The 26573-nt window shown below is 46.7% G+C and overlaps 1 protein-coding gene across 2 annotated transcripts in view; it reads left to right on the forward strand.

Annotated features, from left to right (window-relative positions):
- The first annotated feature begins 4657 nt into the window (after positions 1-4657).
- The window catches only part of LOC107396504 (myosin-16), a 71397-nt gene continuing 49481 nt past the window's right edge, over positions 4658-26573 (forward strand). Inside the window, exons 1-2 of one of the 2 annotated variants that reach the window (XM_070545480.1) lie at positions 4658-4851; positions 24265-24492. In XM_070545480.1, the coding sequence (XP_070401581.1) occupies positions 4768-4851; positions 24265-24492 (312 nt within the window). In that variant the 5' untranslated portion in view covers positions 4658-4767. The remainder of the gene's footprint in view (positions 4852-24264; positions 24493-26573) is intronic. The other variant, XM_070545479.1, reaches the window with a different exon arrangement.

Raw genomic sequence — 26573 nt, forward strand, 5'->3', positions numbered from 1 at the left:
CTTTCATTAATCAAATTCCATAAACATGTGTCATGTGCAGACTGCCATGAACAAGCTGGAGCAGAAACAGCTCCTGACTACAACTCCAGATCACAAACATTCCTTCAGCCTCTCCATGTGTGTGATAGATTCCATCTAACTGATCCCAGATCTGTGTGTTTTTACAGCATAATGACACGATGTTAGAAAGCAGCTGGATGACTACTGTTAACACAAAAGAGCAGTTATTACCCTGCTGCATCATGGAAAGTTGTTTTTCATAAGCAGTCCTATCCCCAAATGAAGTCTGCTTTCATCCTCTGACAGGACCTGCCTGCTCATGGCTGTTCAAGAGAATCACACGTTAATGTGTCTTTACTGTATGAATGTGTGAAGCTGGCAGGGTTCTTCAGCATCAGTCACATGTAACTGAGTCATTACCGTAAACCCAGATTTTGATTCAACTCAAATGATCTTGTTCACATTAATTAAGTGTTTCTAAATTGTTAACATTGCTTGTTAATCCTGAGTTAGTTGAGCTGTTTCGTCTACTTTCTTATTGTAATTGTGTTTTTAAGTCCTATCAGCAATTCATATTACTTAAACACGTGTCTTTTTTAATACCAGCTATAAATTTGAGTAAACTGTATGGCCTAGCTTATTGTACACATGTACGAGCTCAAACTACTTAAAATAATCAAGTTTGCCTGGTTGCAACCACCAACAACCTGGTTCTTACCAGTTTCAACCAAGTGTTATTGAGGAGCTCTGACTCTTTAGACAGAACAGAGACGCACTGAACAGCGAGGAAGAACTCCGCTGCACTGAAGCTCTAACAAGGAAGTTTTCCACCCCATGTTTGAAGCCATAGGCCAATGACCAAAGTTTAGTCAACTTAAAAAAAACTGTTTATGGATTAAAAAATGACCCCGCCCAGTGTGTGTGTGTGTGTGTGTGTGTGTGTGGGGGGGGGGGGGGTATTACTTATTGTCGCAAAGGTGGAGTTATCTGTTATGTCTTGTTGGCACCGTAACAGCGCTTACACATTAGCGTCGGCACGGTCGGGGTATGGTCGGGCTGGATGGCATGAGTTTGGGCTGGTATGGGCGGTGTAGAGTTCACATATAAATTCAGGGGACTTCTCAAGAATGCGGAAATCCCAGAGCCCATGGGCGGCGTTTAATACGCGCAGGAAAGTCCGCTCCATAAGGTAAACAAAGGCGGACATGAGCCTTGTTACTTTTGGAGACTGAACCACATTATTTCATTAATTTGCTGTGTGTGTGTCCTCGTAATCTTGTGGCACACACACACACAAAACCATTCTCTTCTCCCGTTCCCACACTGATCAGCAGCTCTGGATCGGCAGCTCCGTGCTACAGACATAAGTTTACTCAACAGCATCCAGCATGAAAATGAATCGCGCATGCAGGAACGCCCCCGCTGGCTCATTCTCCTCACAGATCTGAGGCAGTAGGCAAAATTTCAGCCAGCCAATCAGTCCGTAGTGTTGCCTCGGTTCCAGTCTGACCGCTGGGGAGAAGGTCTGAGAAAAATAGTTCCCTCGGCACCGAAAACGCAAATCGGACATACGTGTGAAACCAAATTCCGGTGCCGTTTGGTACCGTATAGGCCCATGCCGATGCTAACGTGTAAGCTCCGTAAGTGAGGAGGGAGGTCGATGGAATGGGACCACTGTGCCGTTGATAAAGTGGTGGCTCACACAAAAGGCTCTGGTCTGAGTAAGCATGAATTAAACACTCGCTGACTGAAGTCACATGGTACCAGTTAGCTGCATCTTTCAGTGTCAGTCAAATTCCACAATTTAGTTCAACTGGAAATAAAGTAAACAATCTGAGATATGGAAATGGGTGTTTTCATTGTTGCTTAAAGTATACACAGTTTCAGGTTACACCCACCTTTCTGGGCAGGAAAGCGTTTGTGACTCAAAGTATTTAAGTTGTAACAACTTGCCTTGAATTGAACTAAACTGAGATTTTTAAGTAGTTTCAACTTCAGAATAAGTACAGCACACTCACATATAATAAAGTCACAATACTTTCCACAATTATGTTTGTCAAGTTTGTTTACTTACTTTTCCCAAGGTCATCAGTGTCCTAAATATATTCATGTAGAATTTACAGTGATATGGGTAACACTTTACCATGAGGGATCCGTTGTTAATGCATTATTAAGCATTAATAAACAAAGGGACCCTTTACTAACTTTTTAGATGTTGTTAAATATTAAGTGTTCTTCAGGTTAGGACAAGCATCACAAGTGACTCGATGCAATCTGCTGGGTTTTCCTTCATTGGAAACTTTTAACTAATGGAAAAATGGACTGAACTCGTTTGAGTAGGTTCAAGTGGACTGGATAACTGGATAACTTCAGATGTGAATTGGCATTTTATATATATACTGAACTGAATTGACTCTAGTGTTGGTTCCTATAAGATATGCTGCTTCAGAGGATTTTTATACAGGGAGTGCAGAATTATTAGGCAAATGAGTATTTTGTCCACATCATCCTCTTCATGCATGTTGTCTTACTCCAAGCTGTATAGGCTCGAAAGCCTACTACCAATTAAGCATATTAGGTGATGTGCATCTCTGTAATGAGAAAGGGTGTGGTCTAATGACATCAACACCCTATATCAGGTGTGCATAATTATTAGGCTACTTCCTTTCCTTTGGCAAAAAGGGTCAAAGGAAGGACTTGACAGGCTCAGAAAAGTCAAAAATAGTGAGATATCTTGCAGAGGGATGCAGCGGTCTTAAAATTGCAAAGCTTCTGAAGCTTGATCATCGAACAATCAAGTGTTTCATTCAAAATAGTCAACAGGGTCGCAAGAAGCGTGTGGAGAAACCAAGGCGCAAAATAACTGCCCATGAACTGAGAAAAGTCAAGCGTGCAGCTGCCAAGATGCCACTTGCCACCAGTTTGGCCATATTTCAGAGCTGCAACATCACTGGAGTGCCCAAAAGCACAAGGTGTGCAATACTCAGAGACATGGCCAAGGTAAGAAAGGCTGAAAGACGACCACCACTGAACAAGACACACAAGCTGAAATGTCAAGACTGGGCCAAGAAATATCTCAAGACTGATTTTTCTAAGGTTTTATGGACTGATGAAATGAGAGTGAGTCTTGATGGGCCAGATGGATGGGCCCGTGGCTGGATTGGTAAAGGGCAGAGAGCTCCAGTCCCACTCAGACGCCAGCAAGGTGGAGGTGGAGTACTGGTTTGGGCTGGTATCATCAAAGATGAGCTTGTGGGGCCTTTTCGGGTTGAGGATGGAGTCGAGCTCAACTCCCAGTCCTACTGCCAGTTTCTGGAAGACACCTTCTTCAAGCAGTGGTACAGGAAGAAGTCTGCATCCTTCAAGAAAAACGTGATTTTCATGCAGGACAATGCTCCATCACACGCGTCCAAGTACTCCACAGCGTGGCTGGCAAGAAAGGGTATAAAAGAAGAAAAACTAATGACATGGCCTCCTTGTTCACCTGATCTGAACCCCATTGAGAACCTGTGGTCCATCATCACATGTGAGATTTACAAGGAGGGAAAACGGTACACCTCTCTGAACCGTGTCTGGGAGGCTGTGGTTGCTGCTGCACACAATGTTGATGGTGAACAGATCAAAACACTGACAGAATCCATGGATGGCAGGCTTTTGAGTGTCCTTGCAAAGAAAGGTGGCTATATTGGTCGCTGATTTGTTTTTGTATTGTTTTTGAATGTCAGAAATGTATATTTGGGAATGTGGACATGTTATATTGGTTTCACTGGTAAAAAAATAAATAATTGAAATGGGTATATATTTGTTTTTTGCTAAGTTGCCTAATAATTATGCACAGTAATAGTCACCTGCACACACAGATACCTCCCTAAAATAGCTAAAACTACAAACAAACTAGAAACTACTTCCAAAAACATTCAGCTTTGATATTAATGAGTTGTTTGGGTTCAGTGAGAACATGGTTGTTGTTCAATAATAAAATTATTCCTCAAAAATACAACTTGTCTAATAATTCTGCACTCCCTGTATTTGTCCAGCTGTCTTTTGAGGATCGAGTTCTCGGTCTGAGGAGTTACCTGGACCTGGACACAGCATGCTGATGTTTGGGCCCAAATCCCCTCAGTTCTGACCTTCTGGCCCGGTGCTCCATCATGCAGGAGAAGACATTGTTCATCACCAAACTGTGGTTGGATGGTTGGAGGAGTTTCTCTGGGGGGATGTTTAGGTACCATTCTTTATTCGTGAGTCCGTGCCCTTGACTGAGAAGCACCTCCGGTCCTCCCCAAAATGATGTCTGTGTCCACAAGTCTTCACCTAACTAACACCTGCCTGCTGATGTTTCTGAACAAGTTCTGTTCTGCTGGAGCCATAATCTCACAGCTTCAGAAGTCCTGGTGCTGCCGGAGTTTCAGCTGAAGCCTTCTCCACAGTGCAAATAGGATTTTTGAGATTAGGTTCATGTATAGGTTGTAGTTTTGAGAAGCAAGTTGACAGCATATGCATGTTTATTACAAACAACTGTGGGTGAAGTAATCTGTTCCACTGTCATCACTTAGTAGTTTGGTGGTAGTCAAGAGAGGAAGGAGCGCCTCCTTTCATACCTCCATTCCTTTCACACACACACACAGCCCTCCCTCATTCTCCTCTTGGGGTCAGGTAGCAGGCAGAGCACACTCTCTCACACACACTCCCATATCTCCAAGGCTTGCATTCCCTCCCCAGAGCCCTTCTGGGTAAAGTCAGCATGGGAGGCCATGTGCTGTGAGGATGGAAAAGAGAGTGTGTGTGATTCAGACTGACTTCCACCAGTACAGACCCTACAGCAGCCTGCACAGCGGACTCCTGGCTCATGTAAGAACGTCTCTATAAACCTTTCTCTCATCTTCCCGTCTGGGTCTGAATAGGGGAGGGGAGAGGAACCATTCACTCAGCAGGGGGCGTATGTGTGGCGCGTTATTTATTGTGTGTGTTGTACGTTACCTTTTCTGATCTTCAGATACTGAAATTACGATACTTCTGCTGCTGCTGCGTTGTAAATCTCAGAGGAATGGCTGCTAATGTTAGGCTCTATCTTATCTCAGTCGATCTCACACACACACACACACACACACACACACACACACACACACACACATACACACACACATCCTGCTGGGCAAATATAACCAGTTAGCTCTTAGGTTCTGTCGAGGCTCCATTCAAAGGAACATGAAAAGTAATCTGAATACAATTGAAACCTCTAAGGTTTGCATCTAAATATTGATTATTCCATTTACAAATGTCTTTATTGTTTCCAGTAATGTGGAGGACGTCTCCACATTACAGTTTTTTACAGACGCTGGGACACATTTCTCTGTACTTGGGTCACTTTAACAAAACCCTTCACACTGAGCACAACAGAAGTCTAATTAACGTTGCTGGTAAATAAAACCTTTCTGCATTTTAAAAAGAACTAAAAGATGGAAGAATTAGAATTTCAACCCAGCAAAAACAGACCAAAGACAACAGAGGTCTATGTGGGCTAAACTGAGGATCAGTTATCATTGTTTTGGCACAAAATGCATTCAATGACTACATCTCTGAAATGTCCTGAATGGTTTTCTCACTCAGAAACAACAACTACCAAAAGTCTTTGTACCAACAGGACATTTTGCACATGCTTACATACGGTTTTTAAAACAGTTAAACGTATGTTCAAACAAATAACATGATGCTAAACTGAATAAGACAGATAGATTCAACAGCAAAATTTTATTGAAACACATTTTAAATCTAAAAATGCTGTTTAAACAGCCACATCTGATTCTCATTGCAGATGAACAACACAAGTGTTACTCTTTCAGACAACTGCTAAATAGTGTTGTGACGTAAACATGGAGCCAGCCAGAAATAGAAAAGTGGCTGAAAAAGGAAGAAGAGAAGCTGGGAGGGGCCGAGGAACACGTATGGATGTCTCAAAATATCAGTCTGTTGTATCTGTGTCGGTGGATGGTGTGTGTACAAATTCTTGGATTTTGGAATAAGCGAAACCATAAAATTAAACAAACATGAAATATTGACAAATTCTTCATCATGTCCGATTCATTCCGGTAACATACAGTATATTGCAGTTTCGAGTAATATATATATATACATATATATATATATATGTATATATTGCACTTAGAAACAGGTGTGTTCTTGTTAACACTGTAATGCTACTTGTTGTTAGTGTTGGTTAGGTCGTTGTTTTGTGGGTGACAAAGTGTGTTTGTCGGCTGTTGTTCAGTTTCATGATCTTGCTAGTGTTCTGGAAGAAAGTGTTTATTTGAGACCTGAATGAAGTGTTTTGGTAGTTGGAGTGCAGTTTGAATGCGAAATGAACTGCTTTGCCAAGCTGAAAGTCAGTTAGGAGAATTGTGTGAAGTGTTTTGCAAAAGTTATGTGAGTTTTGAAAAATGTGTCCTAGCGTCTGTAAAAACTGTAACGTAAACTATGTAAGAATGGACTAACAGTGACACCCGGTGGTCAGATTTGGTTACTGCAGTTTCAGTTTCTGTGGGTTGCCAGATGAGGTGCATTCAGACCTCTTAGACCTTAGTTCCTAGAACTACCCTTCCCATAGGAAGCTTTTCAGATTGCGTTCGCACAGCGCTCAGGAACCTTTTAGAGGTGGGCACGGTGAAACCGTCTGCGTCAGTGTGACGTGTTAATTAAGTGCCTGAATAACAGCACCACGAAGCTAAGCTACCAGGACTCAGGAGGCGAGTGTGCTCATTAACTGCTTTATGAGAATACTTTTGATGAGCAGGTACCACATTGAGGCTGCTAGAGTAGGTGAATATCCACAGCTACGCTGATGACACACAGTTGTGCATCTCCGTGTCTCCTGATGACTCTCGGCCAATGGACGCACTTTTTAACTGCTTTTTAGACATCAAATCCTGGATGGCAGAAATCTTCCTCCAGCTCAACCAGGACACAACTGAAGTTTTAGTTATCGGTCCTGCCAGACTCCTCCTCTGTGCAGAATTAAACAGAGGACGAGTCTGGCAGGCCAGGCTAGAGGCCCAGAGAGAGAAACTTTTACCAAAAATATAATCAACGTCTTTTAATCCTTCTGAACAAGTGAAGAACCTGGGCATGACTTTCAACTCTGAGCTGACTTTTATCCCAGACTTAAAAACATCACTAAAATTGTTTTTTATCATCTAAAGAACATCACCCGAGTCTGCCCCATTCTCTCTCAGGCCAATATGAGATGCTGATGCTTTTATCACCAGTAGGATAGACTACTGCAATGCTCTGCTTTCTGGTCTTCCCAAAAAGAGAATCTCAGGCTTACAACTTGTACAAAACTCAGCAGCACGTGTCCTGATGAAGACCAGGAGGCGGGAGCACATTACAATTCAATTCAATTCAAGTTTATTTATATAGCGCCAAATCACGACAAGAGTCGTCTCGAGGCACTTCACATAATAAACATTCCAATTCAGGTCAGTTCATTAAGCCAATCAGAAATAATGTTTCCTATATAAGGAACCCAGCAGGTTGCATCAAGTCACTGACTAGTGTTAGAGTCTTTACAGCAATCCTCATACTAAGCAAGCATATGGCGACAGTGGAGAGGAAAACTCCCTTTTAACAGGAAGAAACCTCCAGATGATCCTGGCTCAGTATAAGCAGCCATCCTCCACGACTCACTGGGGATGGAGAAGACAAAGCAGACAAAGCAGACACACACACACACACACACACACACACACACACACACACACACACGCGCACGCACGCACGCACGCACGCACGCACGCAAGCACACACATACACACACACACATCCATCTTTAATGATGATTGTGGCTCAGCACAGAGGACGTTTTCTGAACTTGTGAGCTGTTTTTTGGTTTACAGGTTGAGGTCTACTCGGTTCAGCTACAGCGAATCCGCCTTTAATTAGCCTGTGTTGTGATCCCTTTCCATTGTTTCATTCATCTTTAACAGGTCATTCAGGGCAGCGCCAACATAATAACGTCAGGAGCTCTTCAGACTAATTACAGGCAACAAACAAGTTGGCGATGTGATTTCTAAGCTGGAGTTAAAGCACCTGAGCAGGAATCAGTTGAGCACGAGTGTAAGTGACCTGTGAGGCGTTTTGGTGATCAAAGCCTGGCTGGATTTTCCTCTGTGACCTGGATCCGGGGTTCACCCAGAGGCCAGGTTTCACCTCGCGGTTCCTTCATCTGGGAACAATTAGCACACTGGAGGTTCTAACAATACAAATGCTCCTCTGGGGGAAAAGGGCAACAGGAGGACTACTCCTTTTGAAACGTTCTTCATACTAGAGGCATGTGTAGCACTGATTTTCTATGCTGATGTGTAAGCAGCTTAGAAACGCATTCAGAGCTGTCACTCTACACCTTTTAACTGTACATCCTTTTTTCACAGGTCAACAACAAAACACCCACACAATAACAATTTCCTTAGATAGAAAAAAATGCATTATTTTATTTATTTCCACTTTGTGTCTTGTAGAAATAGCTGTTTTTCTTTGATGTAAAGCTTACTGTGTCTTTTGCTGTCATCTCTTGGCCAGATCGTTGTTGTTAATGAGAATGAGTTCCTTTATTTTGAGTTCTGAATCAACTCACCTGAATAAACAAAGGTTAAATCACACTTATTCTTTATCTCTTCTTACCCCCTGCTGCCACCATAACACTTTTAAACCTCCTGGATGTGTTGCTGACACTACAGACCCTGGGTCAGTCGGCAGCGCTGCAAAAATCAGCAGCTATGACGATTTCATGATCTTGTTCTTTGAAATCCCAACTTTGATCAGAAAATTCCCCATCATTTTTCAAACCAGACTTCTAAACTGGAATTGACTTTCTTTGAAACATCAAACAGTTATGAACAATCTTGGTAATTTGCAGCTGGCTTTAGCAACACTTGAATTAAATGACTCTCAGCCAGTGATGACACCTAAAATCTGCCTAACTGAATGAATTGTAGCAATGTAGGGGCAGCAGTAGCTCAACAGGTTGAGTGGGTTGTCCAGTAATCGTAAGGTTGCAGGTTCGATCCCGACATCGGACAGAGAATTTTGCTGTTGTGTCATTGGGCAAGACACTTAACCCACATTGCCTGCTGGTGGTGGTCGGAGGGACCGGAGGCGCCAGTGCTCGGCAGCCTCGCCTCTGTCAGTGCGCCCCAGGGCAGCTGTGGCTACATCGTGGGCAGCAGTAGCTCAGGTGGTAGAGCGGGTTGCCTCATGATCGGAGGGTCATGGTTTCTGCTGATGTGTCCTTGGGCAAGACACTTCACCCAACTTGCCTGTGTTAGTGGTGGTCAGAGGGGCCGACGGCACCAAATGGCAGCCTCGCCTCTGTCAGACCTCCCCAGGGCGGCTGTGGCTACAAGTAGCTTACCATCACTAGCAGTGTGTGGATGTGAGAGTGTGTGAAAGTGTCTTTGGGTGTCTAGAAAAGCGCTATATAAGTTCAATGCATTATTATTATTATTATCGTAGCTCATCACCATCAGTGTGTGAATGTGTGTGTGAATGGATGAATGATACACTGTAGTGTAAAGTGCTTTGGAGTCCTTACTCTGAGAGACGCTATACAAGTGCGGATCATTTATCATTTATTTTTTGTTCTTGCTAATCTTGATTACCTGTGGTGACCATCTTGGATTGGGTTGACTTAAAGTTGTAAAAATGCATCTCATTACTGTGAAGTTTCAACTGTAATGAATTTAAATGACGTGTTATTTAATAAGCCATAAGGCGTAGGATTCCATAGGAAATATGAAATCAACCTTACGGATCTGTGAGGTTATTTTAAACCAGAAGATTGGAACTTTTTATTGCAGAGATTAGATAACAGCTTCGTATTCACTCAGAAGAGAGAGAGTCAAGTTTCAAAGTTTAAAGATTTATTACTAAACAAATTAAACTAGACTAACTTTAACACTAAGTGTATGGTGTAACTAAGGTGAATGAGACGGAGAATGGTGTAGTGTGGAATGTTGTTCAGAACCAGCAAATCCGAAGAAACGATTAGTTCTGATGGGAAATGAAGGTGATGTCTTTGCGTTAAGCTTTGATTCGGAGATTCATAAACACATTCAACGCCATTTCGTCGGCCTACACACCCTTAGCGGAAGTCCCCGTTAGATCAGGAATGTCGAGGTCCAGCTGGACCTTCTCTGGAACCGAAGCCGGTAGGAAAAGCAGCGGTTGCCGACCAGACCAGTCTTGAGATACTTCCGGGTCACGACGGTTTTGTTGGCATCTAGTTAGACCCAAACCTGGGTCGTGATGGTTCAGCTTTTATTCTGAAAGGAACCGTTGCAGCAGGTGAAACAGCAACAGATTTTATCCAGCTTGTCGTTGGTTCTTTTGGCTGAAGAGGAAAGTTACGGATTGGCCACTCCGACAACTTCTCTAGAACGCTTTGAACCGGCGTTAAAGATGACGTGGGCATAGTTTCATACTTTGGATGTTTTGGTTTATGGTCGAATGAAAAGATGACAGATTTACCAAACACCACCAAAACCACGCCTCCGTCAGACCTGGCAGGTTCTGATTGGATCAGTGAAAGTAATGTGTCATGTCTTAACGCTACGTGAGATCAGTCCTAGTGGAAAGTCATATTACTTATTATATTCTATAGGATTATAATAATGTAATTAATATTTTGATTTCACAGATTGGTCACATCTTATTATTGACTAACACTTGGTTGGATTAGCTTTATTAAAATAGAGTTCTTTGATTTATTAAAGGAGAGAGTCCTTTCTTCATTGTTCTCTTGGGCTGGAATGAAGCAGTTTAGAGCAAATGCATGAGACCTTGAGGCCATATCACATGCAGACTAGTTCTGTGTCAGAGGAGGGGGGGAAATGACTTTTGGTGGAAAACAGTCATTTCATACTGTTACACAACCATGAATAGCGATTGGTATCCATTTGATACATATGGTTTTGTGATCAGTTCCAGAGTTGGCCCGGTCCTGTGGTGCATTCAATTGGCTGATTCATTTTTACATTTGAAATTACGTTTGCATGGAAAATGTTGTTTATGTTATCTCAGTCTTTTATTCTCATTGTACATTCTATGGAGGACAATAACTTTAATTATATAGCATCTTTAAACAAAGCACTGCACAGCATACCACAATCTAAAACCACAGCATCAGCTATAGTCAAATGACATTAAGATCAAAGATGAAATAAGAACATGCTAAAGTAAGAAGTTAAGTTAAAATGCCTAAAAAGCGATCAATCATTAAAAGCTTTAGTAAAAAGGTACATCCTGCAGCAGATCATTCCAGAGCAACAGAGCACGAAAAGCAAATGCACGCCCACCAAAAGTCATCCGCTTTCATTTGAGAATGCATAAAAGGCCCGTGCCATGCGATGGTCGTGCCCTAGATGGAACAAATGGGTCCAGTAGGTCAGTGATGTAAGGTGGAGCCAAACCATGGAGAGCCTTACCCCAAAATTCCACTATCTCTGCTCCGGCATGAACTCCGCAGCAAAAACGGTCCCGTTGTAGTCAATCAGAGCTGCTCCACTACTGCGGCCGCCATTCCGCCATCCGGCAAAAATAGGATCGGTCCTATTTTTGCCGGACGCCGGAGCACCTCTGCAGTCAATGGACAGAAATCACAACCGCCCAGCAGGAAAGGGAGCAAGCACAGCTTCCGTTATTTCACAATAAATCGATAAACAAAAAGCGTTTTTTGTTTCATATGCACAGGTTTAACAACTTTTAACAACTATCAAGGCAGCAGAAAGCGGGGGCGGAGCGGAGATAGTGGAATTTTGGGGTTATAGGTCAACAGTAAGACCTTAAAATCCGCTCTAGCTGGACACGGCAACTAGTGTAGTGACTTCAGGACAAGTGTGATGTGGTCTGTCAGGGACTTGCACAAACCAGCCAGAGAAGCACTGCTGATGGTTCTGAAAACTCCATTTTATTTGGAGAAGCTTCAAAAATATCATGAACTTAACCTAAAAACTATATCAATGTAAACTCAGGATGTCTCCTGAGACTAGACTAGTCAGAATGACACCAGCACAAGACGCACATCATCAAGAAAAAACATTTCAGATACACAGTACGTTCTCCCACTTAAAATGATGACAAAGGTCAGAAATTTACATCATAGGTACACTTCAACTGTGAGAGACAGAATGTGAAAAAAAAATCAATGAATTCACATGGCAGGATTTTTAAAGAATTTATTTGTAAATCAGGGTGGAAAATAAGTATTCCCCCCCATCAATAGCCTGGAGCACATCCACCGGCCCTAGAGCACACCAGCCATTCTGGGTTTCTCCAGAACTCACAGATTGCCACTCCACCTTTGCTTCCTGATAGCCCCGTCAGCTATGTATTCACCTGATAGGGTCTGATCAAATCCAGACCAAAGAATTTTACGCAGGACTTACTGACAAATTACCCTGGAGTCACCATTTAGATCCAAACAGGATTGATTATGGTTTCTCTAGAAGCAGAGACAATTCATGTTCAAGTTTCAATTCAGTTTTATTTATATAGCGCCAAATTACGACAAGAGATGTCTCAAGGCAGCCTACTGAAGTTCAGAGGATACGGTTGTCTGCTGGATTTCTGCCAGATTCTGTAGAGTGAACACATCAACAGTAGTTTAAAATTCAGTGCTGAGAGCATGCCGTTAACGTGAATTAGAAAAAATAAGAGTCCCAAGTATGAAACTTGTGGTACCCCACGTGAATAGTGTGGCTCCTACTTACTGACTGCAACTTTCCATCAAGATAGGAAATGATTCAATATTAAAGTGCAATGCTCAGGCAAATTTCCGTTCCTAATTAACTTTTATTTTCATTATCTGGTCACCAAACTCTTCCAAAGTTGTTTCCCATTCCCACTTCCAGACACATGTGACAGCTCAACAAGTATTTAGAGAGGACAGCTGGCTGACGCCTGTGACTCACTAGAAAATCGCTAACATCTGCAAATGTACTGATTCATTTTTCAAACTTGCTCATGAATTTGGTTAGAAAATTGCCAGCAGTTGCAGCCCAGGGGGCGTCTGGCTTCAGTACCCAGATAAGTGTTCTGAATGACACTCACGCTCTCTCTATGGACCCTGCTATGTGAAAAAATGAAATATGAGAGAAGGTACCTTTTTCTTTAGCTCAGAAATTGTAGGTGTGACCAGTCCTGCTCAGTGCTGAACAAGAGTGAGACAAAGACGTTCATCAGGTGGACATTCTGCAGGTTTGTCTAACAAAGAGAACCTCAGAGCTTCATGTCAAAACAAGAACTTGCGGATATATTTGTGACAAGAACATTTCATATATTCAATGCTCTGGTGTGAAGAGCTGAACGTGCTAAAGGTGAACCATTGATGTGTCACATTCGTCTTCCTTTGGTGTTTGAATTAAATCAGCATGTAGATGGATGCAAAGCCTCCACACACAAGTGAAAGTATTGTGTGTTAAAACTCTGTGCAGTCAGAGGAGGTTCCCCATGACAGGTGGCTAATCCTCATGATACACTTGTCCTAAATCTTATTTGGACAATGTGGTGATTACCAGCTTGCCAGGAGGATCCTGGCTGGAAATGGAGCTGACGGCTCGCCTTCAGAGAACAAAATTCAAGCAGCAACAGGTCTTCTCTGTCGTGTCGTCTTTCTCCAGCACTGCTTCTAAAGTTGTCTGCTTTTGCTTTTCTCTGTGCAGAGAAAAGGCTCGAGGCGTTTCCAAGCCTTTTGTTGTTCTAGTAGATTCTTGTTTTCAGATGAAAGACAATAAAGGACGATCGATTGACCCTGCCATGAATTGTAAATGCAACTGGTCAATGAGGGATAAGTCGACTAAAACAGAGCCCCTGTCAGTAACCAGCCCAAGACCTAGAGGTTGCCTTATTAAAGGAGCTTAATGGCTTGGTGAGTTATGCTGAGTTCTGCTTTGATTGTCAAAAAGAGGTCTCCTTGTCCAACCTGACTCCTCCTGCACACCCAGCCTGCTCCACAGATTGGAATTTAAATAATAAGACTAGCTGATGGATTTAATTCCCTTAACAAGGGTCCAAATTATGGGGAGGTATAGGGAGGAAGTGTAATGGCCCCCACCCAAAGCCCTCAACTGACATACCCAAAGGGAGCCCCCATCTGTGTGGTGTTATAATGAAGGTGATCAGAGGAACGTTCCACTCCCCCACCCGCTCTCAGAGTTTTAACGGAGGTGATGACACAGACGACTCCCCCAAGAAATCACTTTGTTGCAAATCAGGGTTTTGTTTGAGCTGTCTAATGTTTTTGCCGTTGACTATTTGCATCTGACAGCAAAAATACCCCGACTCAAACATCTTTAGTGGTAAGGTGTTAAAGAGTGACTAAAACCCAAAATTACATTTTTTTGTTGCTAATTAACTGTGTAAGTGGGTCTTTATAAATGCAATCTTTCTGTTTCTGTGCATTTTTTACATGTTTGTGTGAACCTGATCAAATCTAGAATCTAGGTCTAAAAATGTCTCAGTGCTGCCCCCTGTGGCAGAACAGCAGTTGCTGCCTTTTAAATTTGTGATTGGCTGGGGCTGGTACAATTTCACGTCATCGGTACAGTCTCGCCCACTTTCAAAGCGTCGTCGTCTTCTTCCGCTTATCCGGGTCCGGGTCGCGGGGGCAGCATCCCAACTAGGGAGCTCCAGACCGTCCTCTCCCCAGCCACCTCCACCAGCTCCTCCGGCAGGACCCCAAGGCGTTCCCAGACCAGATTGGAGATGTAACCTCTCCAACTTGTCCTGGGTTGACCCAGGGGCCTCCTGCCGGCAGGACATGCCTGAAACACCTCCCTGGGGAGGCGTCCAGGAGGCATCCTGACCAGATGCCCAAACCACCTCAACTGGCTCCTTTGGATCCGGAGGAGCAGCGGTTCTACTCCGAGGCCCTCCCGAATGCCCAAGCTCCTCACCCTGTCTCTAAGGCTGAGCCCGGCCACCCTACGGAGGAAACTCATTTTGGCCGCTTTCATAGCATTCTTCAAATCTTGACTAGGGGTGGAGTAACGTTTTCTGATGGTGTGCAGTCCCTCTTTAACAGTAAGACTTATTATAGTTGATTTGTGATAAAATATGTTTTTTTTTTCTTTTTCTTGTTATAGTTGTTTAAACTTCATGTCTTTTTCTTCTTCACGATTTTTGTTTAATTTTCCAAACTCCGGTACGGATACCTTCTGTCATCCTCTTCTTAACAGTTTGGGTATGAAACATCACTGAGAACATGACCCTGTATAGATGGAAAAAAAAGGGAAAACTGAGTTTCATGGTGGAATACGGTGCGATGAAGGTCATCCTGATAATTTAGCACCAGGGATTTACAGGAGTCTGAAGAAGACAGCTGAAAGGGAGAGGGAGAAAAAAACATGCCAGCAGTATCTCTTCTGGGTCTTATCTGAAATCGACCTTTGACCTTAGGCCTCTGTACCAGTGACAGTCTTAGTTAAAGAATATCTGATGTGCCAAAGGGTTGGAGTTTACCACAAGATAGAGCTAAACTTCTCTAGAAAACGAAAGATGTGAATTCAAAGTAACTTCACTAGATGAATGACTTCATTGATTCAATTATGAATTAAAAAGTTTGTTTCTGCCATTTAGTAGACGTGCTCTATGGAAGCGCACTGCTATGAGCTCAAGGTAAAAAATAAAGCAGCAGTATTTCCTAAAACTAAAACGTTTTCCCATTTTTATGAGATGATTTATTGGTATTGCAGGATATAAAACAAAATATTACAAGAAAGTTCCACATTAAAATGTGTTTCTTATCTCATGATGATGAGATTAGTCCTAACAGGATGTTTGAATCTGGACCAGAAGAAACGGAGGAAGAAAGTGGAGGGCTAGAGGTGCCCCATCATGAACAAGAGGCATTGCTTCCAGCCATAATCACAGAAGTATGTAGAGAGGCTTAAGGAGCAATACATTTTTCTGCCTCTAGGTGGTGCCCTCTGAAAAAAAACAACGCCAGATTTCTGCTTTAAGTTGGCCAGCTGGTGCAACAAGTCACTGCTTTGAAGTAACCAGCGTCACTGAGCTTGTGGATCTCTTTGCAGTAGTTTGTGGCTTTCCCTGCATCTCTAAACGCTTTTCAGTCCCACGTAGCTACAGCGGGACTGCTTCTTCAGACAAATGGAGAAGGGGAGGTCTGTTTTCCAGAGCAATGAAGATGCATACCTGCCCATGCAATCAACTATTACTCTTTGGTGGTCTACTCCTCCAGTATGCAGACTGCCTCTTGTTTGGACTACATCTGGTGATCAGCCACTCACTGTTGGTTGGGTGCGTTTCTCTACATGACTTAGAAGGTCAGCTTCTGGAGGGTTGCACTTTGTAAAGAGGTGCTGCTGTGGTGACAGTTGGTCTTGTGATCTTGTGTGACCTGTTGTAGGTCCACCTGGCAGACCGAGGCGTACTGGTTCCCCTGGCATGACTATGTGGGTAATCTGACCCACCAGGTGTAATGGCTGGGTACCTTTAATGATTGGCAATGGATGTCTCTGAGAGGACGGTACTTCTCTTCCAGAGTGGGTAGATGTGACAAGTTAGGTTTAGCTCCTTAGCAGTGAGTACTTTTCTGATCTGGTAACACTTTTTAGGTTGTATGATTACAATTATTTGAAATTTGTGGAATGTTACATTTTTCTGAGGAATCTTTATTATCATCTCATCCCGACTGATGGAGCCTGTCAGAGTCCAAGCCCCCAGGCCGGGCTCTCCCAGCTGACCGGCTTCAGTCTTGGACCACATTACCCAGCATGCCCCTCGCGGGGATTCCCTCCATGTTGCACCTGCGTCAATCCATGTCTATATATGGAAGATGCCACACAGGCTCTTCACTCAGTCATCGTTCCACCGTGATCCATGATCAGAGTATTCCAAAGCTACTACAGCTAAACCTCCACCTTTCCTCCTCAGACCTCATCCGTCAGCCTTTCCAGCACCGCTTTCAGCCAACCGTATGTGTAATAAAAGCTCTTACTCCCGAACCCAGTCTTCGAGTCTGACAGGATGACTGAGTCCATTAATCCAGCCGAGTTCGAGCAGGTGAAGAGAGAGATGGAGCAACTGGTGAACGAGAACGTTCAGCTCCACGCCCATGTCGACCGGCTTAACACCAGACTGAACTCCCAGACCGATCTCTCCATGCAGTTGTCTACTGCCGTCACGGCACTCCAGCAGCAGGTTCATGCTCTCCACCTGCAAGCCCTCACTCCCCCGACGGGAGAGCCACACTTCAGTCTCCCGGAGAAGTGGAATGGAGAGACGGGGAGTCCAGACGGTCTGCTCGCTACCCTCGAGATGCAGTTCGAGTGCCACCCAGGATGCTTCCCCACTGCGCGCTCTCGAGTGGCACAGCTCACCTCCCTACTCACCGGACGCGCTGCAGAGTGGGCCGCTGCGCTCTATAATTCCAAATAACCGGCCTGCAATGACTACGCTGCATTCATGGCTGCCCTCAGAAAGACGTTTGTTCCACCCAGCAGCGAAATGGGGGCAGAGGCACGACTCCTAAAACTCCGCCAGAAGGAGCGCTCTGTGTACGCATATGCGTCGGAGTTCCGCACCATCTCCGCCAAGCTGCGGTGGGATGACTCTGCCCTTCGAGCCGTCTTCTTGGAGGGACTGGCAACCTACATCCGGGATGAGATGGCGGGAAAGGAGCTGCCTCAGAACCTGGATGAAGTAGTGGATCTGGCGCTGCGCATGGATCAGCGGGTTCTGGTTCGGCCCAAGCCCTTCACTCGCCCATCCAGGGCGCCTGGACCTCTTCCTCGCTCCCCCACGCCTGCTCCCGGACCCGCTTCTACTGATGAGCCCATGCAATTAGGCCACCTTCCTCCAGAGGAGAGACAGCGACGGTGGCGCGGGGGTCTCTGTGCTTATTGTGGCTCCTCCCACCACAGACGCCTGAATTGTCCATTACGTTTGGGAAACGAAGGAACCCACTGAGTATCGGGGTCGCTCAGCCTGGGTCACCTTCAGCCCCCGCCTCTTCAAATAGACTCCTTCTTCATGTTACCCTCCTTCGTGGTGAGGCCTCACTCCAGATGCACGTGCTGGTGGACTCGGGGGCTGCTGACAATTTTATGGACATGGATCTGGCTAAGCGCCTACGGATCCCCATGACCCCCTTGGAGAGAGTTGTGCCAGTGACCTCGGTGGACGGTAGGCCCCTCCAACCCTATCCGGTCCAAAACCGAACCCAGCCACTCCAGATGATTGTCCAAGGCCACAGAGAGACCCTCCAGTTCCTGATCATATGTGCTCCCTCCTCTTCTCTAATCCTGGGATTTCCCTGGCTCCGTCTCCATGACCCCCGGATTTCCTGGTCCCAGGGCCGCCTTTTGGAATGGGGGACCCAGTGCCAGGCCCACCTCTCTCCTCCTCCATCCATGCCAGACTGCCCGACCGGTGACCCTGGCCCAACACCGCCCAATCTGCCACTGCCCTACCGGGACCTGGCTGCGGTGTTCGACAAGCGGCGCGCCACCACACTGCCGCCTCACCGCCCGTACGACATGGAAATCAAGCTGCAACCAGGAACCAGTCCACCCCGGGGGCGCCTTTTTTCTCTCTCTCCCGCCGAGTCCAGAGCCATGGAGGAATATATTGACCAGGCCCTCCAGCAGGGTTTCATCCAACCCTCGTCGTCCCCAGGTGCCGCAGGCTTCTTCTTTGTGAGGAAAAAGGAGGGTGATCTCCGCCCCTGTATAGATTACAGGGGACTGAACAAGATCACAGTCAGAGATCGCCATCCTCTGCCGCTCCTCACGTCCGCCCTGGATGCCATCTCCCAGGCGCGGATTTTCACCAAGCTGGACCTCCGGAGCGCCTACAACCTGATCCGTATCAAAGCTGGAGATGAGTGGAAGACGGCGTTCATCACCCCCACCGGTCACTGGGAGTACCAGGTGATGCCCTTCGGACTGTGCAATAGCCCCGCCGTTTTCCAACGCTTCATCAATGATGACCTCCGTGACATGTTGGGACGGTGGGTGTTTGCCTACCTGGATGACATTCTGATCTACTCCAAGTCAGAGGCCGAACACCACCACCATGTTCGCGCTGTCCTGACCCGGCTCCTGGACAACAACCTGTTCTGTAAGCCTGAAAAGTGCTCCTTCCACCAGCGGTCCGTTTCATTCCTGGGCTACCTGATTTCGGACCAAGGTCTAACTATGGACCCTCAGAAAGTCCAGGCGGTGAAGGACTGGCCCCTACCAACCAGCCTGAAGCAACTGCAGAGTTTTCTGGGTTTCTGCAACTTTTACCGTCGATTTATCAAAGACTTTAGCACCATTGTAGCGCCTCTCACCTCTCTCACCCGACCGAGCCCTCCTGGTCAGCCGTTCCGGCTCACCCCAGATGCCGTTCGGGCCTTCCACTACCTAGTCGCTCGTTTCACATCGGCTCCTATCCTGCGCCATCCGGATCAGGCAGTCCCTTTTGTGGTCGAGGTCGATGCTTCGGATGTCGGCGCCGGCGCCATCCTGTCCCAAGGCGGCCCAGATGACAGGCTACATCCCTGCACCTACTTCTCCAGGAAGTTTTCCACCACCCAGCAGAAGTACGGCGTAGGGGATCGCGAGCTGCTGGCCATAAAATGGGCGTTGGAGGAATGGAGGCAGTGGCTTCTGGGCACCACTCAGCCGTTCACCATCTGGACTGACCACCAGAACCTAACCCACATCCGGTCCGCCAAGCAGCTAAATCCTCACCAGGCTCGCTGGGCCCTCTTCTTCGAATCCTACGAGTTCCATCTCGCCTATCGCCCCGGGACTAAAAACCAGAAGGCGAACGCCCTCTCCCGCCAGTTCACGCATTCAGCGCCCACGTCCGAGCCGGCGCCCATCCTCCCGGAGCACCGTTTCGTGGCCCACCTTGGGTGGCCGTTGGAGGAGGCCATCCAAAACGCCCTCCGGGATGACCCAGCGCCGCCAGAGACCCCCGCCAGTCGGCTCTACGTCCCCGCGGCCTGTCGCAGTGAGGCGTTGGCCTGGGCCCACTCATCACGCCTGTCTGGTCACGCGGGCTTCTCTCGGACTCTCAAGTTCTTGAAACGGGCTCTCTGGTGGCCACGTATGGAGAGGGACGTTAAGGAATTCACGAGCGCCTGTGACGTCTGCGCCCGCTCTAAGGCATCCACCCAGGCTCCGGTTGGCACCCTCAGACCTCTTCCGGTGCCCAGCCGCCCCTGGTCCCATGTGGGGCTGTACTTTGTCACAGGTCTCCCGCCGGTCAACGACCTCGACACCATCCTAACGGTCACTGACCGGTTTTCCAAAGCTGTTCACTTCATCGCCCTCCCGGGCCTTCCCTCGGCCCGACGCACTGCAGAACTGTTTCTGGAGAATGTGGTGCGTCTCCACGGGTTCCCGGTCGACGTGGTCTCGATCGTGGTCCCCAGTTCACGGCCCGTTTCTGGAAAGCCTTCTGCCATCTAGTGGGAGCTTCTGTCAGCCTGTCTTCTGGCTACCACCCACAGACCAACGGTCAATCGGAGCGGGCGAACCAACAGTTGGGCCGGTACCTCCGCTGCTTTGTCTCGGCCCAGCCCTCGCAGTGGCCTAGGTACCTCCTCTGGGCGGAGCTGTCTCATAATCTCCACACCTCCTCGGCCACTCAGATGTCCCCTTTCGAGGTCTGCTCTGGCTACCAGCCCCCAGTCTTCGCCCACCAGGAACCCGAAGTCGCGGTGCCAGCCGCTCAATCCCTGGTGAGACGCTGCAAGAACGCATGGATCAAGGCGCGGGCCTCCATTACCCAGGCCAACGCCCGTTACTCACACCAACACCTCCGCAGGCACCGCCCGGGTCCCTCCTATGCTCCAGGGGACAAGGTCTGGGTGTCCACGGCAGGCCTCCGGGTCCGTGCCGGTTCCAGGAAGCTCGCTCCCCGGTTCCTCGGGCCCTACCCCGTGCAGGAGGTCATCAACCCGGTCACGTACCGGCTGCGGCTGCCTGCAAGCCTTCGCGTCCATCCTACCTTCCACACCTCCCGGCTCAAGCCTTACGTGGAATCCCCCCTCCTGGCACCTCAGGCTCCAGCACCTCCGCCGGCCCGCTTCCTCGACGGGGAGCCCATCTACACAGTCCGGCGCATTCTGGACGCTCGCCGCCGGGGTCGGGGCTGGCAGTACCTCGTAGACTGGGCGGACTACGGCCCAGAGGAATGCTCCTGGGAGCCGGCCCGCTCCATCTTGGACCCTTCCCTCATCTCGGACTTCTGGGCCCATCGAGGTGGCCCGGGGACTTCTGGAGCCGTCCCTGGACCGGGGGGTCCTGTCAGAGTCCAAGCCCCCAGGCCGGGCTCTCCCAGCTGACCGGCTTCAGTCTTGGACCACATTACCCAGCATGCCCCTCGCGGGGATTCCCTCCATGTTGCACCTGCGTCAATCCATGTCTATATATGGAAGACGCCACACCGGCTCTTCACTCAGTCATCGTTCCACCGTGATCCATGATCAGAGTACTCCAAAGCTACTACAGCTAAACCTCCACCTTTCCTCCTCAGACCTCATCCGTCAGCCTTTCCAGCACCGCTTTCAGCCAACCGTATGTGTAATAAAAGCTCTTACTCCCGAACCCAGTCTTCGAGTCTGACAGAGCCTTACATTTACCCGTTTCTGTGGCTTCAGTCAGAAAAAAATCTGAAAAAGTCTCAGGGACAATATGTCTTGTTGTCCTTCTAAGATGAATGCTGTGGCATTTAGGGCTTTGTGGGCGTGTGCACACAAGACATTTATGTCCGTTTTAATCGGGGGAGGAAAATACATTCTTACTCTGGATTTCTGCCCTCCTTCTCTTGAGCTTTTTTATGCTGCAGCTTTATGATAAAGATGAGAGCTGAGATGTTGTATCCACAATATAGGAGCCTTTCCCTCTGTCAGACATCCTAAACCAACCACTCTCTATGAGGAGGTGAGGATATATTTGGAATACATCCTGCTGGAAACTGGAGAGCTCCCTTGGCCTTTGCTGGGAGCGTCTGGACTGACGATACACAAGGGAGTAATTTACCACCATTTTTTTATCCACCTGGAACAACGAGAGAAGCAGAAAAACCAGTCAGTCAAAGAAATTTGTTTTCTATGTTGGAGAAGATGCCACAGTACTAAACAGGTGGACTGGTTTCATTCAAAGAATGTCTGTGGGACAAAGTCAGGGCTGCCACTCCCTCTCTGATGGCTTTGAGGAAACAAATGGGACTAGCCAAGACACTGGACCAGAACCAGAACCCGAGGAACTGGACTGGGATGGCTACAGTGCCACACTGGAGCATAAGCCAGCAGCTGTGGGTAACAAACACCCAATTGGATTAGACGGCATGCTTGCAATTTAAAGTGTCTTTAATGTTCTTTAAAATGGTCAGAATGTTACGTTGGTTATCCTTCCAGGTTTTCAAATAACTAGCAGGTGTTTAAAAATACTAAATCAAGGGAAGTCGGCAGGTGCTGTATCTGCAGTGATGCGGGCGTTGTACCGGTCTGTCGTGGTGAAGAGAGAGCTGAGTCAGAAGGCGAAGCTCTCAATTTACCGGTCGATCTACGTTCCTACCCTCACCTATGGTCACGAGCTTTGGGTAGTGACGAGATCGCGAATACAAGCGGCCAAAGTGAGTTTTCTCCACAGGGTGGCTGGATAGGGTGATAGAGATAGGGTGAGAACCTCAGTAATCCGAGAGGGGCTCGGAATAGATTTGCTGCTCCTCCACATCGAGAGGAGCCAGTTGAGGTGGCTCGGGCATCTGGTCCAGATGCTTCCTGGATGCTTCTCTGGTAAGGTTTTCCGAGCACGTCCAACCGGGAGGAGACCTAAAGGTAGACCCAAGACATGTTGGAGAGACTATATCTCTCACCTGGCCAGGGAACGCCTTGGAAATCCCCCGGAGGAGCTGGCCCAAGTGACTGGGGAGAGGAAAGTCTGGACCCCTCGACTTAGGCTACTGCCCCCGTGACCCGACTCTGAATAAGCAGAAGAAAATGGATGGATGGATGCTATTTTTATGCAAACATAGTTGATGTAATATGTCAGGGGACAAGTTTTGGTTGAAATATATTTAAATTAAAAATGCTCTTACCAGTTAGGGTTTCCAAGTCTGTGTGCGTTTTGAAGTTCCCACGAATCAGCAGCTCTTCTTCATCATTTAAAACATCATCCCTGTTTTGCCTGTTCCCATCAACTCTTAACCTTGCGTTGCAAGATGAATTCTTGCGAGATTTGGAGTTTTCCAACCTCAGGAGAATCTGAGTAATGTGTAGACTCGACACGAGCCGGGGCTACACATTGTGATCTGTCTATTGCTCGGTCAGTCAACTCTTGCTGCTGGCCCAAAATGCAATGGCTTCAGTATTAAACCTTTATGTTTTTTGAGCACAGTCAGGAACCTTTTTCTTGAGCGATGTCACTTCCAGTTTCCAGCAAGAGGCGCTGTTTTTAGATGGATGAGCGGGGTCGGGGGTCGGCAACCCGCGGCTCTGGAGCTTATGAAAGATAACTTTGACGTACACGAGCGACCGGTACTGGCTGCTGTCACCTGTTGTGATTGGTTAAAGCAGCTCTCTGCTGTCTGGGGGTAGGCCCCGCCCACAACGCCGCAGCTGCTGTGGCTCCCAGTGTTTTCTTTACTGTGGGAAACGGGTAATAATGTCTCTTTGATGGGAACAGGTTGCCAACCCCTGAGCTAGGTTAAGCCTAGTAGGAACAGTAAGAGCACCTTTCTTTCTTAAATATCTTCCTTTTTAATGAAAATATAAAGTTTAGACCTGTTACAGTATAAGGGCTTCAACACTAGTTTAACGTGGAAGATGCTCTTTATGTATGTAAGGAATCTGCTGTTTCTACATTACTGAACTAACTAAAGTTCAAACTTTCCAGGAAATAAGTTAAGGTGAAACACTAAGTAAAGTCAGTGAGTGGGCATGTCCCAAACCCCAATAACCCAGAAGAAGTAGCTGTATGAGCCAGTCTTTGGGAAATAAAGTGGTTGCGAGTGTAGAAAGAACACATTTAAATATAACCGGATATTGAATTACGATTTGTCACCTCTGTCAGTGGCAGTAGACAGGGCAGCTGTAGCTACATCGTAGTTCATCTCCACCAGTGTGAATGGGTGACGGATACACTGTAGTGTAAAGCGCTTTGGAGTCCTCTGACTCTGAAAGGTATCAGACAGGGATTCACTCCCAATGATGGCTAATGTTCCCACAGTGACCATGAGTTTGTTTAACCTTAGGAGCAGGAGCATGCCCAGGTGGCCGGGCAGCACTGTGTCCGACTGGAGAAGGCCCAGCGAGAACTAGAGCGGCATCTGTCAGGTCTGTCAGATCGTCTGGAGGAGGAGGAGGCCTGTTCTGCTCAGCTGCTCCTCCACAGGGACAGGCTGGAAGCAGAGTGCAGCAGCCTCAGACAAGACCTGGAGGATCTAGAGAGCGCACTGACCGTAGCTGAGCAAGAGAAACAGGTAGGACACTTTGGGAAACAAAACAGGAAGTCCTTTGTGGACTAGTGAAGACTTTGATCAAGAACCTGTTACCAAAACAGCATCTCACGTAAAAGAAATCAACTGAATTCCTACCGTGGCTGATGAACCACAGGTGAACCTGGAGATTATGGTGCAAGCTTCATTTATGTCAGCAATCAAACTTAAAAGGTGAGACTAATACTGTGGAAAGGTTAAACAGTCTAGACTCAAAGTGTCACACTAATCAGCTAATGAATCCAGAACACCTGCAGAGGGCTGCTGAGCCTTTAGATGGTCTCTCAGTCTGAGCTGGACATGAATGGACTTTTGTACCAGATTCAGATTTTTCCTGTTTCACCTGTAGACTAAAACTTTAATAAAATGTGTTACCTTGGAGGCCGAGTAGTTGCACAGCCAACTTGGTCCAGAGTACCAAACCCAGGATAATGATTATTGGGTCATTCCTACAGATGAATAATACTGACTCTGCTTTGAGGTTTTATTCTGTTCACTTTCTTTCCATCAAACTTTTAAATGACACTGACTCCACCGACGTTCATGCTTCAGTAAAACTTTACAATAAGGGCCCCTTTGTTAACATTACTTAGTGCGTTATTAAGCATTAACAAACTGTTAATGCTTTACTATTATTTGCATTACTAAGCAGACACCTCACCCCCTCCCCGGCCTTTTGTCCTAACTTTAAGGACACTTAATAGTTCATATCAGGAAGGTCAATAAAGGGACCCTTATTGTAAAGTGTTACCATGCTTTTCTAGAAAACATCTAGTTCCCACTTAAAGCCATTTCTTTGTTCACACAACAGCATAATCGTGCTATTTTTGACCCGCTTCTGACGATCTTAAGGATGTGCATGATTACCATTAAGGTAACAAAGATTATCTTATCAGATAATCCCACCTTTGTGTGTGAGCAGCTCTCTGACCTGCTCAAGTTTTGCATTGTGTCGGTCTGATTTTGGGGGACAAACTAACGTGCTGCTGGCTGAATGTGACGTGTAGCTAATGAAAAGTCGATGTGAGGAAAGCGCTTTACTCCATTATGGCAGGTTTCCCATCTGACCGCCTGGCACCATGAGGTTCTGATTGTGTCCTTAAAACTTGACGGGCTGAGTTCTTACTCTGTGGTTACAACCTGCCAACACGCGATGTTGTCTTGTTCTGTCATGTTGTCGCCTGCTGTCGTTAAAACTACTCGTCAGGTTATGTCATCTTTCTCTGTTGTCCAGCTGCTTTGTTCCCTGATGCCATTTGGCTCCAAAACTATGTTACTACTGTTCTACTGTTCGCTACCACTGATTCACATTACTGGTCATTTCAAAATAATGAAAATTTCCAAAATAAGACTTCCACACATATGCCAAATATGTTTTTGCTTTCTGCGGATTCAAGACTAGAACTCTGTTCGGCCAATTTGAGCCAGATATCATCAGGCAGCAACACGGCTGGGCAACAGCTGGACTACAGAGTAAGAAAATGCCACATGACAACACAAGAAGACAAGGTTTCAGACAGAGTCTGGAGACACCGTGGAGAGCGTTCTGCTGCCTGCAACATCCTCCAGCAGGGCCAGTTTGGCAGTGGGTCAGTAATGGTGAGGGGTGGCCTTCCTTAGTATGGCGCGGTATGGGGGCCAAAATTAAGACTACTGCCGAGCAGCAGGAGGCTATATAAATTCTGAAGCAAACTACCGATCTGATTAATGATAAGCTGGTGCCGGTAACTGAGAGGCTGGCGCTGCTGAGGAATAGCACCTTTACCGGCGTTACTACTAGATACGCTAGGGACTAGCAGCCTTCGGCTGGTCATTGACTGGTTCACACACTCCCTCTGCTGTCTATTAGCATGGATAGGCTGGTGTTAGCATTGGAGAGGCTAGCCATTAGCGTGCCTAGGCTGGCCACTAACCTAATTTCCTACCTCCTCGACGGACCATTAGCATGGATAGGCTGGCGTTAGCATCGGAGAGGCTAGCCATTAGCATGCCTAGGCTGGCCACTAGCTGGATTTCCTATCCCCTCGACGGACCTTTAGCATGGATAGGCTGGCGTTAGCATCGGA

Source organism: Nothobranchius furzeri, chromosome 16 (assembly GCF_043380555.1).
Source record: "Nothobranchius furzeri strain GRZ-AD chromosome 16, NfurGRZ-RIMD1, whole genome shotgun sequence".
Classification (NCBI taxonomy): domain Eukaryota; kingdom Metazoa; phylum Chordata; class Actinopteri; order Cyprinodontiformes; family Nothobranchiidae; genus Nothobranchius; species Nothobranchius furzeri.